The 16367-nt window shown below is 39.0% G+C and overlaps 1 protein-coding gene across 1 annotated transcript in view; it reads right to left on the bottom strand.

Moving 5' to 3' along the window:
• LOC128119341 (uncharacterized) overlaps positions 1-15736 on the bottom strand; it is a 107775-nt gene extending 92039 nt beyond the window's left edge. The window contains exons 1-3 of the mRNA XM_052752751.1: positions 15711-15736; positions 13126-13159; positions 2830-2894 (exon numbers count right to left, since the gene is read on the bottom strand). Coding sequence (XP_052608711.1) covers positions 2830-2887 — 58 coding nt within the window. The 5' untranslated portion in view covers positions 2888-2894; positions 13126-13159; positions 15711-15736. The remainder of the gene's footprint in view (positions 1-2829; positions 2895-13125; positions 13160-15710) is intronic.
• Positions 15737-16367: the final 631 nt, after the last annotated feature.

Here is a 16367-nt window from a genome sequence, read left to right as displayed (position 1 = left end):
AGAATGTGGAGTAAATGGAACACTCCTCCACTGTTGGTGGGAGTGTGAACTTGAACAGCCACTTTGGAAATCAGTGTGGCAATTTCTCAGAAAATTGGCAATCAATCTACTTCAAGACTCAGCAATACCACTCTTGGGCATATTCCCAAATGATGCACAATCATACCACAAGGACTTTTGATCAACTATGCTCATAGCAACATTATTCATAATAGCCTGGAATAGAACCTGGAAAAACCAAGATACCCCTCAACTGAAGAATGGATAAAGAAAATGTGGTACATTTACACAATGGGAGTATTCCTCAGTGGTAAAAATACAATGACATCATGAATTTGCAGGCAAATGGATGGAACTAGAAAAAAAATCCTCCTGAGTGAGGTAATACAGACCCAGAAAGACAAATATGGTATGCACTCATTTATAAGTGGATATTAGCTATACAGTAAAGGACAACCAGGCTACAATCCACAGCCACAGAAAAGCTGGGTAACAAGGAGGGCCCTTAGAGGGAAATCCATGGATCACCCTAGGAAGGGAAAATAAATAATATCTCCTGGGTTAACTGGGTGTATGTTGTGGGTGGGGGGAATGAGAATGTTGGGAAGGGAAGGGCCAAGTTGGAGGAGGGTCAGAGAGGGAGAGCAAGGGAAGAGATACATTGTTAGGGGGAGTCATTATGGGGATTAGGGAGAAACCTGGTGCTAGGGAAATTCCCAGGAATCCACAAGGATGACCCCAGCTAAGACTCCAAGCAATAGTGGAGAGGGTACCTGAACTGGTCTTCCCCTGTAATCAGATTGATGACTACCCTAATTGTCATTATAGAACCTTCATCTATAACACTGATGGAAGAGTGTGCAGAGATCCACAGCCAACCACTGGGCTGAGCTCCTGGAGTCCAGCTGAAGAGAGAGTGGAGGGATTATATGAACAAGGGAGGTCAAGATCATAATGGGGAAACCCATAGAGATGGTTGACCCAAGCTAGTGGGAATTCAGGGACTCTGGACTGACAGCTGGGGAGCATGCATGGGACTGAAAAAGGCCCTCTGAATGTGAGTGACAATTCTGTAGTGGATCTGTGTGTGGGGCCCCTGGCAGTGGGACAAGGATTTATCCCTGGTGCATGAACTGACTTTTTGGAACCCATTCCCTATGGTGGGATAACTTCTTCAACCTTGATGCAGTGGGAGGGGTTTGGTCCTACCTCAACTTAATATGCCAGAATTTGTGGACTCCCCATGGGAGGCCTTACCCTCTCTGAGGGGGCGAGGTGTGGGAAATGGGATGGCAGGGGAGTAGGAACTGTGGTTCGCTGTGCAAAATGAAAAAATAACTTTTAAATTTAAAAAAATGTTCATTTAAGATGAGAACTCTCTGGAATAAGGAAGCTAGGTTTTGGTGACTATCCCATGAAGCATGATGGGAACTGGAGACAGAGACAAACCAGGGACAGAAATCTTTCCAAGGAATATCTAGAATTGGGTGTGGTGGCACATGTCTTTACTCCCAGCACTTGGGAGGCAGAGGCAGGTGGACCTCTGAGATGGAGGCCATCTGAGTCTACAGAGTGAGTTCAGGACAGCCAGGCTAAATTAGAGAAGTCCTGTCTGGAAAAACAAAAGCATTGTCATCATCATCATGAACAACACATCATCATCATGAACACCATCATCATCATCTTCATCAACATCATAAATCATCGTCATGATCATCATCATCAACAACAACAACAATATCAAACTGCCAGTGTAGGAAATCTTGAGAGAGGTAAACGTAATTATTCTCCTTGTTCACTTCTGGAAAAGATGCTAATAAACTCTCCAGTTCTAACTCTGGTCCCTGTCTTCCCTGTAGTATAAAGGATAATTATCTTCATTAGCTTCCATTGCTTCTCATAAACAGAACTAGGGAAAGATCCCACCCTTAATAGTTGTGTATCCTGAACTGCATCTCTTAGTGAGAGAAAAGCAGAGAAGACACAGGACAGAAGTTTTTGTGAGAGTATTATCTGGCCTGAAATGAATTTATGTGACTACACATATAAACTACCGACTCACTGACTCTTTCCCCATAAGTCAACTGTTGCTCTCCACAAACAGAAATAAATCATTATTTTATGTTTTATTCAGATGACTATATTATTTTATTAGGCATAAAAATAATAAAAATGACTAATAATAAAAATGACCCTTTGTGACATAATAATATTTTAGTGATATTTAACTATATACTAATATGCATACACAATACAATGTATCTATTGTTAAAAACTAAACGAAATATCTATTTTTGTAAAAAGTCAACTTGTTATTGTGTGACTATAAGGAACACATACTGTGTAGCAGGGTTTTTTTCTTATTTTTACAATGATATCAGTTGTTAATATGAAACACACCAGTAGTTTTTAGAGATATGTTTTTAGATTTGAGATTTTTCTTAGTAATTCTGCATTCAAAAATGCTAAAAAATAGACTAAGAAGCAATGTAACTACAATTTTCATGTGGTTTCCTTTACTCACTTTTTAAACTGTTCACATTTTTATTTTTATTTAGTGTTAGAGTTATTCATTTTCAAAAGTTTACCTAGGGCTAGAGGGATGGCTCAGCAGTTAAGGGCACAGCTTGCTCTTAAAGGGATCCAGGTCCAGTTCACAGGCACCACATGGTGGCTCACAACCACCATAAGTCCAGGTGCAAGGATCCCAAGGGTTCCAACGCCATCTTCTGACCTCCACAGGCACCAAGCACAAATGTGGTATTGCTTGTACATGCCCAAGAAAAACGCTCACACACATAAATACTCGTTAAAGACTTTTACTCTTACCTTCACGGAACTCTGCAGACTTTGTTCTGTTAACAGACTTCATCTGCTTCAAAGGCATAGCTTCACTGTGAAGTATTTTTAATTAACATTTAAATTCACATGAAAAACATTTAACAAATACTCTTAATACTTTCTTTTTGATTTCCCAATATATCTTACATTAGTCATTTACAAAATAATAATTTGTGCTTCAGTGGTTAACTATGATCAGAGAATGCTTTCCTCATATCAAAGACAGAGAAAAATTTTTACCCTGATTAAAACACCACACACATTACTCTGTTGTTCACACTTCATATGTTTTTGTATATTCCTTGCACAGGTAAGAAGAATGAATGTTCTGAATGTAAGGATAGAATGATCTATAGATGTTTGTTAGGTGCATTTGATGGCATGTCATTTAACTTAGATGTCTCTCTCTTTGAGTAATTATTTACCATAGGCTTTAAGAAGAATTTTTAAATTCTCTAAAATTGAATGAATATAAAAATATTCCATGCTAGATCTTTGGTATACAATGAATGATATACTCAGAAAGAAATCAGTAGCAATAAGTACATATATTAAAAACAGTCCGAACAATTTCAAATAACTTAAATCTGATGTATTTTTGTTCCTCAGAGAAACAAGAACACAACAAAGTGAAACTCTACATGAGGGCAGAAATTAATGATCACACACAGGAGGGGCCAGGGGTTCTTCCACACACTTTGTTCCCATGGCTGCAGTAACTGCTGACTTTGTTTGTGTGCTCAATGCACTTAATGCTCCTGTTTAATTCCTTTCCCACACCCTAGAGCACCATGGTCCCTTCACTATCAGGAAACGTTTTAGGTATTTCGCTGAGTCTCATGCTACCTCCCAAGAGGTTGGTGGGTAGAACATGAATCTGATTCATAGCTCTAAGCACTGAAGGGCCAGCACTCTCAGAAGCCACCACATTTTTGGTGCTTTAAAGCTGCTTTTTGATAGTCTATTCACAAGTATATGATGAAGCTGTCAAATGGCTATTTTTATGCTCAACAAGCAATTCTGTAATGCTGAGTCTTTATAGCACAGTGGGGAGCAACGCTGTCCCCTCAGCACCACTTTATCCAAACTACAGATCAGAACTCCAGACTTCAGGGCTTGTTGTTGGTAATAATAAACCACTTCATTCTCCTACCTTCCACCGACCTTGGTTTTCAGCACCGTTGTGGAACTCATTGAGGAGGCTCTTTATGTCTGTGCGGAACATGTCCATAAGGCCATTCTGAAGGGATCTTCAGCAATGCCTGGGAGAGTCTTGAACCCTGCCTTGTTACTCACACTCTTGCCAACAGATAACTTGGCCCAAACATACTAGTGATCAGAATTAATGACCTGAAACTGATATCTTAAATACATGTGCATGGTATGTTATGGGCAGTGCACTTGCATGCATATGTGATTTCAGGTACATACATGCATGCCAGGGTGCATAGTTTGGCAATTAGAGTACAAACTGCGGGGAAGGTCAACCTTCACCTTCAACCTTGTTTTTGTTGCTGTGTCTTGTCCATGAATGCACACCCCCAAATAATTATTGAGTCAACTTTGGGGGATTCTCTGTCTCCCTTCCAACTCACTCGAAGCTCCTCAAGATTACAGATGCACATGAGACCATCAGGCCTCATGTGACTTCTGGGCATCCAACTCCCAGTCTGACACAGGCAGGGCAAGTAATTTCGCTAGTGAACCATCTCTCTAGCCATGGATTCTTAACAGTATTACACACTGGATCAGGTGTAATCAGTAATTGCAAAATTGTGTGCTCTACCAATAATTATTCAGCTTGTGAATAAAGGAGGAATAAAGATGGTGAAATTGACTTACACAGAGGAAAACAGTGTGATTTCCAAATTTGATATCTCTGGATATTCAGTATATTTTAAAACCCATATACGCTTACCTGATTGGAGTCTTCTGTTCAGTTCCTGCATTCACTATGAAAAAAAAAAGACAAAATGTGTTATAAATAACTGCAGAAAATACAACTATTAAATGCCAAGGCTAAAGTTTTGCTACCACATATACTTTGACACCAATTCTGGATAGTCTTCATGCAAATATTGATATATATAAAATAAATACATGGAGAACTCTTAATTTCCATTTTCCTGTATATTTCAAAGGCAAAGAGACAACATTACCAGAAGTTAATAATCATAACAAATTGTGCAAATATATATGACCCTATTAGACAGAGGAACTGGCATCTACACCAGATCAGTATCTCAAACTGAACCTCGTTGCTGTTGCTCTTTTGTCTGTGGACTAATGCTGCTAGGAATTATGAGTATTCTCATCTTGTATAGGAGTGAAAGGAGCTTGTCCAAGGATTGAGTTTAACCTGCTCCATTGAGGATGAAAATTCCAGACACAAGGAAGCTAAGTCTATGGTGACTGCCCTCTGCAGCATAGCAGAACATAGGAGATGCAAACAGACCAAGGACAAACACCTTTGGGAAGAATTTCCAACTGCCAGTGTGGCAAAGCTCCAGAGAAGTCAGTGTGCTTTGTCTCCTTGTCCGCATCTGAGAGGATGCTAAGAAGCCCCTCCATTCTAGCTAGAGTACCTCATGCCTGTGCAGTGTAAAGGAGCTCAGCATCAGCTCCCTTCACCTCCCACCATAAGAAGTACTGGAAAGGTATGCACCCTGAACTGGATCTCCAGTGAGAGAATCGTGGGAAAAGCATGGGCACAAAGCAGCCATTTCAAGGGAGTAGTATCTCACATGAAACCCTTTTATGTTTCCACATGTAAACCATCAATGAGTTGAGCTTTCACTCTATGCTAACACTCTGCCCTCCAAAAAGAAAGAAAATCAATTCTTGTTGGCTTCATTTGCAGTATGCAAAATGTCATTTCCTTGATCCTGCCCATGACTGAGGTGAGCATTTGTCCCAGCAGTAAATGGACTGAGAATGCAGCTCAGTGCTAGAGCCTACATTCAGCATGTGGGAAGCCTTGGTCAGTCCTCATCACCACAAGGGAGGTTCAATAATATCGTGTTGAAATAACATAAAAGATAGTAACCCACGTTATAGTAATACTGGTTGCCACATTTCACCACATCTCTTATGTGAAGAGGGGCATTCCAATTCGTCTACACTATCACTCCCTGGTTTGCCTTCCAAAGGCAAGATAGGTGTGAAAGATTCTGTGGTTACAGTTGCTGAAAGCACAAATCCTGTAGCATTCTCTCCACTGTTAGAATCTTGTCCAGACTCAGTGGGTCAGGACCCTGTGGTCAATGTTGCCGACTTGATAATAGTGTTGTTTTGTCAACTTTCCTGCTACTGTGGCATATTCTCTTGAAAATACATCTTGTAACACATAAACCAATTGTCATCATAACCGGCATATGCTGGCATAATCTGGCCACATAGGCAATAGAGAAAGCACTTGCCTAGAATGCTCACAATGGCAGTGTTCAATCCCTAGCACTGCCTACAAAATTCAAAATCCATTGACTTTTAAAAGATATTCCTTGAACCTCTTACATACTGTTTCAAGACACATTCACATTAAGTGGCAGATACTTAAAGGTAACTGCAAGACAATATGTGAATTGTCTAATATGTCTAAATTGAAAAATTACAGAATGGAAAAAAACAGATAACCTTAATTACATTTAGTCACAAAAAATTAATGAAGGTAATTGGATATTGCATTTTTGGTTTTATACATAATCACATTGCTATATAATAATACATAGCAAAAAATGAGGCGTTTAGTATAACAACTGAAAAAAATCCATTTTATAACAGATCCATCTTGCTATTAAGTGGATATAGAGGATATTTGGACTAGGTTAAACATCATTTTCTTATTTATACAAAAATATTGGCTCATGTTAAAAAACAAACAAACATGTTTCAGATGATAGGGTTTGAGACTGTGATTTCTTAGAAAGAACTTAACAGTTTTTAAATTCTACAAATGTTAAGAAGCAAATTAAGAAAGGATATACCTGCATTTATATTGGATTTCCTTGGCTTTTTTCTCTGGAAAAAAAACTTGTGACTCTTTTTCAATTAGGGTAGGACCAATAGAGTATTCATTATTAATCTTACCTGTACTGATCTGGACAGGCTTTTTAAGTATCGATTGTAGCTCTCCTGGAGTTCTTACTTCACTGTGACATATTATAAAAGTGATAATTTAATAACCATTTTAAAAAATATTTACCCAATGATTTGAATTTGTTGTTGTTTCAGTTCATAACATAACTTACACTCTAAATTTACAAACAGCTACTAATACGTTCTTCAATATTTTGACTGGAGTGGGTGACTCTTTCCTTACAACTTTTTCTTGTGTTGAAGAAAAGAAAGAACTGAGCCACAAAAAAATACCTCAACAAAAGCACAGAGAGACAGAGAGAAACAGAGAGACAGAGACAGGGCTAGAGACAGAGAGACAGAGAGAAAGAGAGACAGAGAGTCAGAGAGAGGCAGACAGAAGAGACACTGGTTCTTTCACAGCCTTTGTTCGATGGCTACAGTAACTGGTGGTTCTATAGTCACATGCTCAATGGAATTAATATCCTGACTCCATCCCCATTCCTTACCCTTAGAGCACCACAGCACCTACTTTGTCATACTTGTGGCATTTCAGTGACTGTGGTGTTCCCTCCCAAAAGCTTGGAGTAGAGTCCCGCTTCTGCTAACACTCTAACTTCCAAACCTTTCCTTGACAGCCCATTCAGGAGGGAATCCTGCACCACAATCTGGCTGTTTATGTGCTCAACAAGGATTTCTACAAAGACGAATCAAGGTAATAACATGAAGACAAAAATAAAACCTGGTGGATAATTTTTGTTATTTGATGTGGAACTATTTAGAATTCCAAGTAGAACTTAACATTCAAGGTGTGTCTTTGAAATGTAGCTACCAGAAAATTATGAATCTTTACATGGGTAATTAACTCTGCCAACTTGGTCATCTTTTTTTTTTTTTTTTTTTTTTTTTTTTTTTTTTTTTTTTTTGGTTTTTCGAGACAGGGTTTCTCTGTGTAGCTTTGCGCCTTTCCTGGAACTCACTTGGTAGCCCAGGCTGGCCTCGAACTCACAGAGATCCGCCTGGCTCTGCCTCCCGAGTGCTGGGATTAAAGGCGTGCGCCACCACCGCCCGGCTACTTGGGGATCTTTTAACTTGGAGTAAATCAGCTATTTAATAATATGTAACAGATGTTTTATTATATACAGCCCCATTAAAGAAGATAACAATGTCCTCTATTATGGACCTAGTCAACTATACCGAGGACAAAACTGGCTTGAAATGAACGTTAAATTCTCTACCTAAGCAGTGTCTAGGCTAGCAGATCATGGACACAAATGTGCTTTCACCTCTGTGTTTATGTCCAAATAACATGGAAGGAAAAAACTCTTTATACTGAGATAAATAGTAGTCTTGTTGTGGTTAAGATTTGAGATTCATAGGACTCATTATGGGGGAAAACAGATCACTGATGAAACAATTGATGAATGGAGCTCTTCTTGGAAAAGGATGGAGTGGGTCTTCACCATCTAAAATTGGGTGCTGTACCTGATACAAAGGGACTTTGCATGTAATTCCGGTATCAGAGAAGGAAAGCCAAATGTTGGCTGCCTCTGATAGCTTCTGATAATTCAGAATGATCCCAAATCATGTATGCTCTCAGAAAAGATAAATGTCAAAAATGATAACTGCTAGTGAAAGTCTAGGTTCAATGCTGACTTCAGAATGTTTTTGAATAAGTAAGGAGAGTCGATTTGATATTAATAAGTGTGAGTAACACAAAAGGTTCCTTTTCCAATGCAGAGAGTTAGCGCTTGGGAAATGATCATTGAGTGTAAAACTTGTGTCTATATGAACAAAAATGAACAAGTTCTCAGTCTAAAATTGTATTCATAATACCATAGGGACTGTAAGACACAGCAAGCATCCAGTAGAGAGTACCTAACTCAGAGCACACCAAACAGGAATTAGTCTCTTATCTTTGAATTTCTCTAATGTTAATGTACTGTTAAATCTCTTAAATCTTACTTGCAGAGAGGCTTTGGATCAGTACTGTGGTGCACTTCTAAAGATAAAGAAAAATGGGTTTATTATAACTCCACAAAATATATAAATGGAAATAAACTCATTGTCAATATCAATTCCATTAAGATCAATGTGTAGACTATTCTAGAGTTCAGTTGTAGGCAATTAATTCAGAGAGAGCTCTTACTTCCATTCATGGTATATTTAAACTCAAAGAGAGAGCAATCTATCTAGCATTAATGCCTAAAAATAAACTCCTATGCAGATCTGTGATGATCCTAACTAAACAATCTCAGACAGAGAGAGCAGCATCCTTACCAGACTCAGGACCTCAAACTGACTGAGTCACAAAATAGCTTCTTGTTGTTGTTTGACTCTGGGCTAAATGTACTAGAAAGAATTCTTGATTTGGTGTGGGTGTTCACACACTTAACACAAGGGGAGCAGCAGAGCCAGAGAGATTTCTGTGAATTCTAGGACAGCCACAGCTTCATAACAAAATATTAGTCACATAACATAAAGAACCAAAAAGGAAAATTTCTTAAACTGTATAATCCTATTTCTTTTCCTTCAAAAACACAAAGAAGTTTCTTCAGCTTTTTAGCTGATATTGTTCAGTTTTGTTAAAAAGCCCCAGCACGGGACGCTGGGTGTACAGCAACTGTTCTTTAGCTGATATTGTTCAGTTTAGGTAAAAAGCCCTAGCCCGGGAAGCTGGGTGTACAGCAACTGTCCTTTGCAGCATGATGAAACACGGTGGACAGAAACAGACCAGGGACAAAGACCTTCACAAAAAGCTGAAAAGGGAACAATGTGCATACTCTCCTCATCCTTTTTGGGAAAGAGGCCCCTTAGTTGCAGTCAGTTCACAAACTCATGTGCAGCTTAAAACATGGTCATTACAGTGTTCATCATCTCCCATAAAAACAGTTGTTGGAATGAATCCTCCAAGTAGTTATGTACGGTGAGCTGTATCTCACAGTGAGAGAGCAACAGGAACATCAGTGGGGTGGAACACCACATCCCATGGGTCACCTGCTGACCTGGAATCAATTGACATGTCTGTGTCCACAATATAGGAACTCACTCAAGTTTTCACTGTACACTGACAGTTTGTCTTTCATCAATGAAAATTACTCCTCTTTTTGTCTTGTTTCAAGAGAAACTTTCTGTATCTTCTTAGCATTCCCCATGACTCAGGAAGGGCATCTGACCCACTATCAAATGGGCTGAGACTGTGGCTCAGTGGTAAAGCCTACGCCTATCATGTGGGAGCCTCAGTCAGCCCTCATCACTATAAGTGCAGAGAACAACAAAATTCACAGTAACATGATACTAGAAATTTACCTGCATTACCATAATACTGACTCTTTTTGTCTTACCTCTGAAGGGAAGAAGGCATTTGGATTTACTACCTAGTGTGGCTACCAGTGGCCAGTTAGATATAAGAGACACTGTGATGACAGTTATTGAAATACAAACTCTGCAGTGTTCCTTCCACTGTCAGAGAGTCTCCCTAGACTCAGTGGAGATGCAGCTAATTCTTTGACATACAGAATGATGTCATTGGCTCAACTCTCCCTTCATGTCCAAAGTTTCTCTGGAAATTGTGCTTTTCAGTGTGTAAGCCATGTTTTTATCATACCCTTATGTACTTTACAAAACAAAAGGGAAAATGTTATAAGGGTAGAATAAATATGAAGGGTGCAAGCTAGAATATTCACAAGGCCATGCATTCAATCCCAGAACTTCAAAAACCCAAAACCAAAGAAAGAAACAAAGAAGAGAAGAACATATAAGGATTGACAGTCTTCTTAAAGTCTATTACACTTTCTATGACTCAGCATTGTCAGTCTACTATGGGACAGGACTAAAGATAAACTTAATTAAGCGTGTGGAATCTATCTCAAGTGACAAATTGCAAGATAAATAAAACACCAAGATGACTGTAATTACCTCATTAGGCAAGAAATTAATTAAAGTGACTGATTATTAAGTTTGTGACATAATTACATTTTAGTAATTTTCAAGTTTATAATCATATGCAGTACAAAGGATGAAGCATTTGTTATAAAAACTGAAAGAAAAAATCAGTTTTTATACCAGTCCAATTTGCTAGTGTGCTTATGGAGGTCCCCTTCCAGGTTAAGAAGTTTTCTCCTTTATACAAAGACAGGACATGTATCAGTGTCAAATCAAATGAACAACATTTTTGATGGTATATTTTCATGGTTGAAAGTGCTTAGAAATGTTTAATTGATTCTGATATTTCCAGAATAGTAGGAAACAAAATTTAAAATAAAATAACTGCATTTATATTTGATTTCCTTAACTCCTTTCAGGGCGTTAAAATTTTTACTCTTATTTGTTTTATTTAGGGTAGTTAGGGACAGATAGAGTAGTTCACTCTAAAAATCTTACCTCTGTTGAGTCTCAAATGCTCTTTGTTTCTCTGTTCTGGCTCCTTGGCAGATGTTCTTTTGCTGTGACATATGTTAAAAGTGATCATTATTGTACTATTACTATGAAAGACATTTAGCAAGTGCTCTAAAGGCTTTACTTTTGAGTCCCTATCTGATATAGGATCTCACTATGTAACCCAGCTGACCCGAAACCTAGTGTGTGGACCATGTAAGCCTTGAACTTACAGAGATATGCCTGCATTCTGCCTCCTGAGTTCTGAGATTAAAGCCTTTGGCAAAACTCTGGCAGTTAACTCAGATTTTTCTCTGTTTAAGCAATGAGGTATACATCATAGGCTTTAAGAAGAAATTTTAAATTCTCTAAAATTGAACGAATTTAAAATATACCATGCTAGATATACAATGAACGACATACTCAGAAAGAAACCAGTAGCTATAAGTACCTACATTAAAAAGAGTCAGAACGATCTCAAATAACTTAATGATGCATCTTAGGGCTTCAGAGAAACGAGGACCCAGCAAAGCCAAATTAGTAAGTGGAACGCGACATGAGGGCAGAAATTAATGATCACACACAGGAGGGGCCAGGGGTTCTTCCACACACTTTGTTCCCATGGCTGCAGTAACTGCTGACTTTGTTCATGTGCTCAATGCACTTAATGCTCCTGTTTAATTCCTTTCCCACACCCTAGAGCACCATTGTCCCTTCACTATCAGGAAACATTTTAGGTATTTCGCTGAGTCTCATGCTCCCTCCCAAGAGGTTGGTGGGTAGAACATGAAACAGATTCATAGCTCTAAGCGCTGAAGGGCCAGCACTCTCAGAAGCCACCACATTTTTGGTGCTTTAAAGCTGCTTTTTGATAGTCTATTCACAAGTATATGATGAAGCTGTCAAATGGCTATTTTTACGCTCAACAAGCAATTCTGTAATGCTGAGTCTTTATAGCACAGTGGGGAGCAACGCTGTCCCCTCAGCACCACTTTATCCAAACTACAGACAGAACTCCAGACTTCAGGGCTTGTTGTTGGTAATAATAAACCACTTCATTCTCCTACCTTCCACCGTCCTTGGTTTTCAGCACCGTTGTGGAACTCATTGAGGAGGCTCTTTATGTCTGTGCGGAACATGTCCATAAGGCCATTCTGAAGGGAACTTCAGCAATGCCTGGGAGAGTCTTGGACCCTGCCTTGTTACTCACACTCTTGCCAACAGATAACTTGGCCCAAACATACTAGTGATCAGAATTAATGACCTGAAACTGATATTTTAAATACATGTGCATGGTATGTTGTGGGCAGTGCACTTGCATGCATATGTGATTTCAGGTACATACATGCATGCCAGGGTGCATAGTTTGGCAATTAGAGTACAAACTGCGCGGAAGGTCAACCTTCACCTTCAACCTTGTTTTTGTTGCTGTGTCTTGTCCATCAATGCACACCCCCAAATAATTATTGAGTCAACTTTGGGGGATTCTCTGTCTCCCTTCCAACTCACTCGAAGCTCCTCAAGATTACAGATGCACATGAGACCATCAGGCCTCATGTGACTTCTGGGCATCCAAACTCCCAGTCTGACACATGCAGGGCAAGCACTTTCTCTACTGAACCATCTCTCTAGCCATGGATTCTTAACAGTATTTCACACTGCATCAGGTGTAATCAGTAATTGCAAAATTGTGTGCTCTACCAATAATTATTCAGCTTGTGAATAAAGGAGGAATAAAGATGGTGAAATTGACTTGTACAGAGGAAAACAGTGTGATTTCCAAATTTGATATCTCCAGATATTCAGTGTATTTTAAAACCCATATACGCTTACCTGATTGGAGTCTTCAGTTCAGTTCCTGCATTCACTATGAAAGAAAAAGACAAAATGTATTATAAATAACTGCAGAAAATACAACTATTAAATGCCAAGGCTAAAGTTTTGCTACCACATATACTTTGACACCATTTCTGGATAGTCTTTCATGCAAATATTGATATATATAAAATAAATACATGGAGAATTCTTAATTTCCATTTTCTTGTATATTTCAAAGGCAAAGAGACAACATTAACAGAAGTTAATAATCCTAACAAATAGTGCAAATATATATGACCCTATTAGACAGAGGAACTGGCATCTACACCAGATCAGTATCTCAAACTGAACCTCGTTGCTGTTGCTCTTTTGTCTGTGGACTAATGCTGCTAGGAATTATGAGTATTCTCATTTTGTATAGGAGTGAAATGAGCTTCCCCAAGGATTGAGTTTAACTTGCTCCATTGAGAATGAAAATTCCAGACACAAGGAAGCTAAGTCTATGGTGACTGCCCTCTGCAGCATAGCAGAACATAGGAGATGCAAACAGACCAAGGACAAACACCTTTGGGAAGAATTTCCACCTGCCAGTGTGGCAAAGCTCTGGAGAGGTCAGTGTGCTTTGTCTCCTTGTCCCCATCTGAGGAGGATGTTAAGAAGCCCCTCCATTCTAGCTAGAGTACCTCATGCCTGTGCAGTGTAAAGGAGCTCAGCATCAGCTCCCTTCACCTCCCACCATAAGAAGTACTGGAAAGGTCGTCCCTTAGCAGTTATGCACCCTGAACTGGATCTCCGGTGAGAGAATCGTGGAAGAAGCATGGGCACAAAGCAGCCATTTCAAGGGAGTAGTATCTCACATGAAACCCTTTTATGTTTCCACATGTAAACCATCAATGAGCTGAGCTTTCACTTTTCACTCTATGCTAACACTCTGCCCTCCAAAAAGAAAGAAAATCAATTCTTGTTGGCTTCATTTGCAGTATGCAAAATGTCATTTCCTTGACCCTGCCCATGACTGAGGTGAGCATTTGTCCCAGCAGTAAATGGACTGAGAATGCAGCTCAGTGCTAGAGCCTACATTCAGCATGTGGGAGGCCTTGGTCAGTTCTCATCACCACAAGGGAGGTTCAATAATATTGTGTTGAAATAATATAAAAGAAAATCACCCGGGTTATAGTAATACTGGCTGCCACTTTTCACCTCATCTCTTATGTGAAGAGGGGCATTCCAATTCATCTACACTATCACTCCCTGGTTTGCCTTCCAAAGGCAAGATAGGTGTGAAAGATTCTGTGGTTACAGTTGCTGAAGGCACAAATCCTGTAGCATTCTCTCCACTGTTAGAATCTTGTCCAGACTCAGTGGGCCAGGACCCTGTTGTCAATGTTGCCGACTTGATAATAGTGTTGTTTTCTCAACTTTCCTGCTACTGTGGCATATTTTCTTGAAAATACATCTTGTAACACATAAACCAATTGTCATCATAACCGGCATATGCTGGCATAATCTGGCCACATAGGCAATAGAGAAAGCACTTGCCTAGAATGCTCACAATGGCAGTGTTCAATCCCTAGCACTGCCTACAAAATTCAAAATCCATTGACTTTTAAAAGATATTCTTTGAACCTCTTACATACTGTTTCAAGACACATTCACATTTGTGGTGGTATTTTACTTGTACTGAAATATGATTTTAATTGTATGGTAATAAATAAAGTTGTCTGGGGGTCAGAGCTATTGGAGCCATAGCAAGTGCGTGGTGGCGGTGGCGCACGCTTTTAAGGACCTGGAGGGCAGTACATACAGGCAGTGAGGAGGCAGTCACATGTTTGGGTTTACAACCAATGAGAAGGCAGAACAGAAAGACTATAAAGACATACACACACAGGAAGTAGGTCCCTTTTCGGAGAGTTCCCTTGGCTGGAGAGGATCCCTGAATCAGGAAAGGTGAGGCTCTTAGCTCTGACCTCTTGGCTTTCTTCTCTGAATTGGCTCTGTGTTTCTTATTTAACAAGACCGTTGGTTACATCTACACACATTAAGTGGCAGATACTTAAAGGTAACAGGAAGACAATATGTGAATTGTCTAATATGTCTAAATTGAAAAATTACAGAATGGAAAAAAACAGATCACCTTAATTACATTTAGTCACAAAAAATTAATGAAGGTAATTGGATATTGCATTTTTGGTTTTATACATAATCACATTGCCATATAATAATACATAGCAAAAAATGATGCGTTTCCTATAACAACTGAAAAACAATCCATTTTACAACAGAGCCAACTTGCTATTAAGTGGGTATAGAGGATATGTGGACTAGGTTAAACATCATTTTCTTATTTATACAAAAATATTACATTCGTCAATGGCTCATGCTAAAAAACAAACAAACATGTTTCAGATGATAGGGTTTGAGACTGTAATTTCTTAGAAAGAACTTAACAGATTTTAAATTCTACAAATGTTAAGAAACAAATTAAGAAAGAATATAACTGCATTTATATTGGATTTCCTTGGCTTTTTTTTCTGGAAAAAAAACTTGTTACTCTTTTTCAATTAGGGTAGGACCAATAGAGTATTCACTATTAATCTTACCTGTACTGATCTGGACAGGCTTTTTAAGTATCGATTGTAGCTCTCCTGGAGTTCTTACTTCACTGTGACATATTTTAAAAGTGATAATTTAATAGCCATTTTAAAAAATATTTACCCAATGATTTGAATTTGTTGTTGTTTCAGTTCATAACATAACTTACATTATAAATTTACAAACAGCTACTAATACGTTCTTCAATATTTTGACTGGAGTGGGTGACACTTTCCTTACAACTTTTTCTTGTGTTGAAGAAAAAAAAGAACTGAGCCACAAAAAAAATACCTCAACAAAAGTACAGAGAGACAGAGAGAAACAGAGAGACAGAGACAGGGCTAGAGACAGAGAGACAGAGAGAAAGAGAGACAGAGAGTCAGACAGAGGCAGACAGAAGAGACACTGGTTCTTTCACAGCCTTTGTTCGATGGCTACAGTAACTGGTCGTCTATAGTCACATGTTCAATGGAATTAATATCCTGTCTCCATCCCCATTCCTTGCCCTTAGAGCACTACAGCACCTTCTTTGTCATATTTTTGGCATTTCAGTGACTGTGGTGTTCCCTCCCAAGAGCTTGATTTTCAGACCATGGAATAGAGTCCCGCTTCTGCTAACACTCTAACTTCCAAACCTTTCCTTGACAGCCCATTCAGGAGGGAAT

Source organism: Peromyscus californicus, unplaced genomic scaffold (assembly GCF_007827085.1).
Source record: "Peromyscus californicus insignis strain IS unplaced genomic scaffold, ASM782708v3 Scaffold_23__1_contigs__length_62951481, whole genome shotgun sequence".
NCBI classification, from domain to species: domain Eukaryota; kingdom Metazoa; phylum Chordata; class Mammalia; order Rodentia; family Cricetidae; genus Peromyscus; species Peromyscus californicus.
This window is presented reverse-complemented; position numbering and strand designations above follow the sequence as displayed.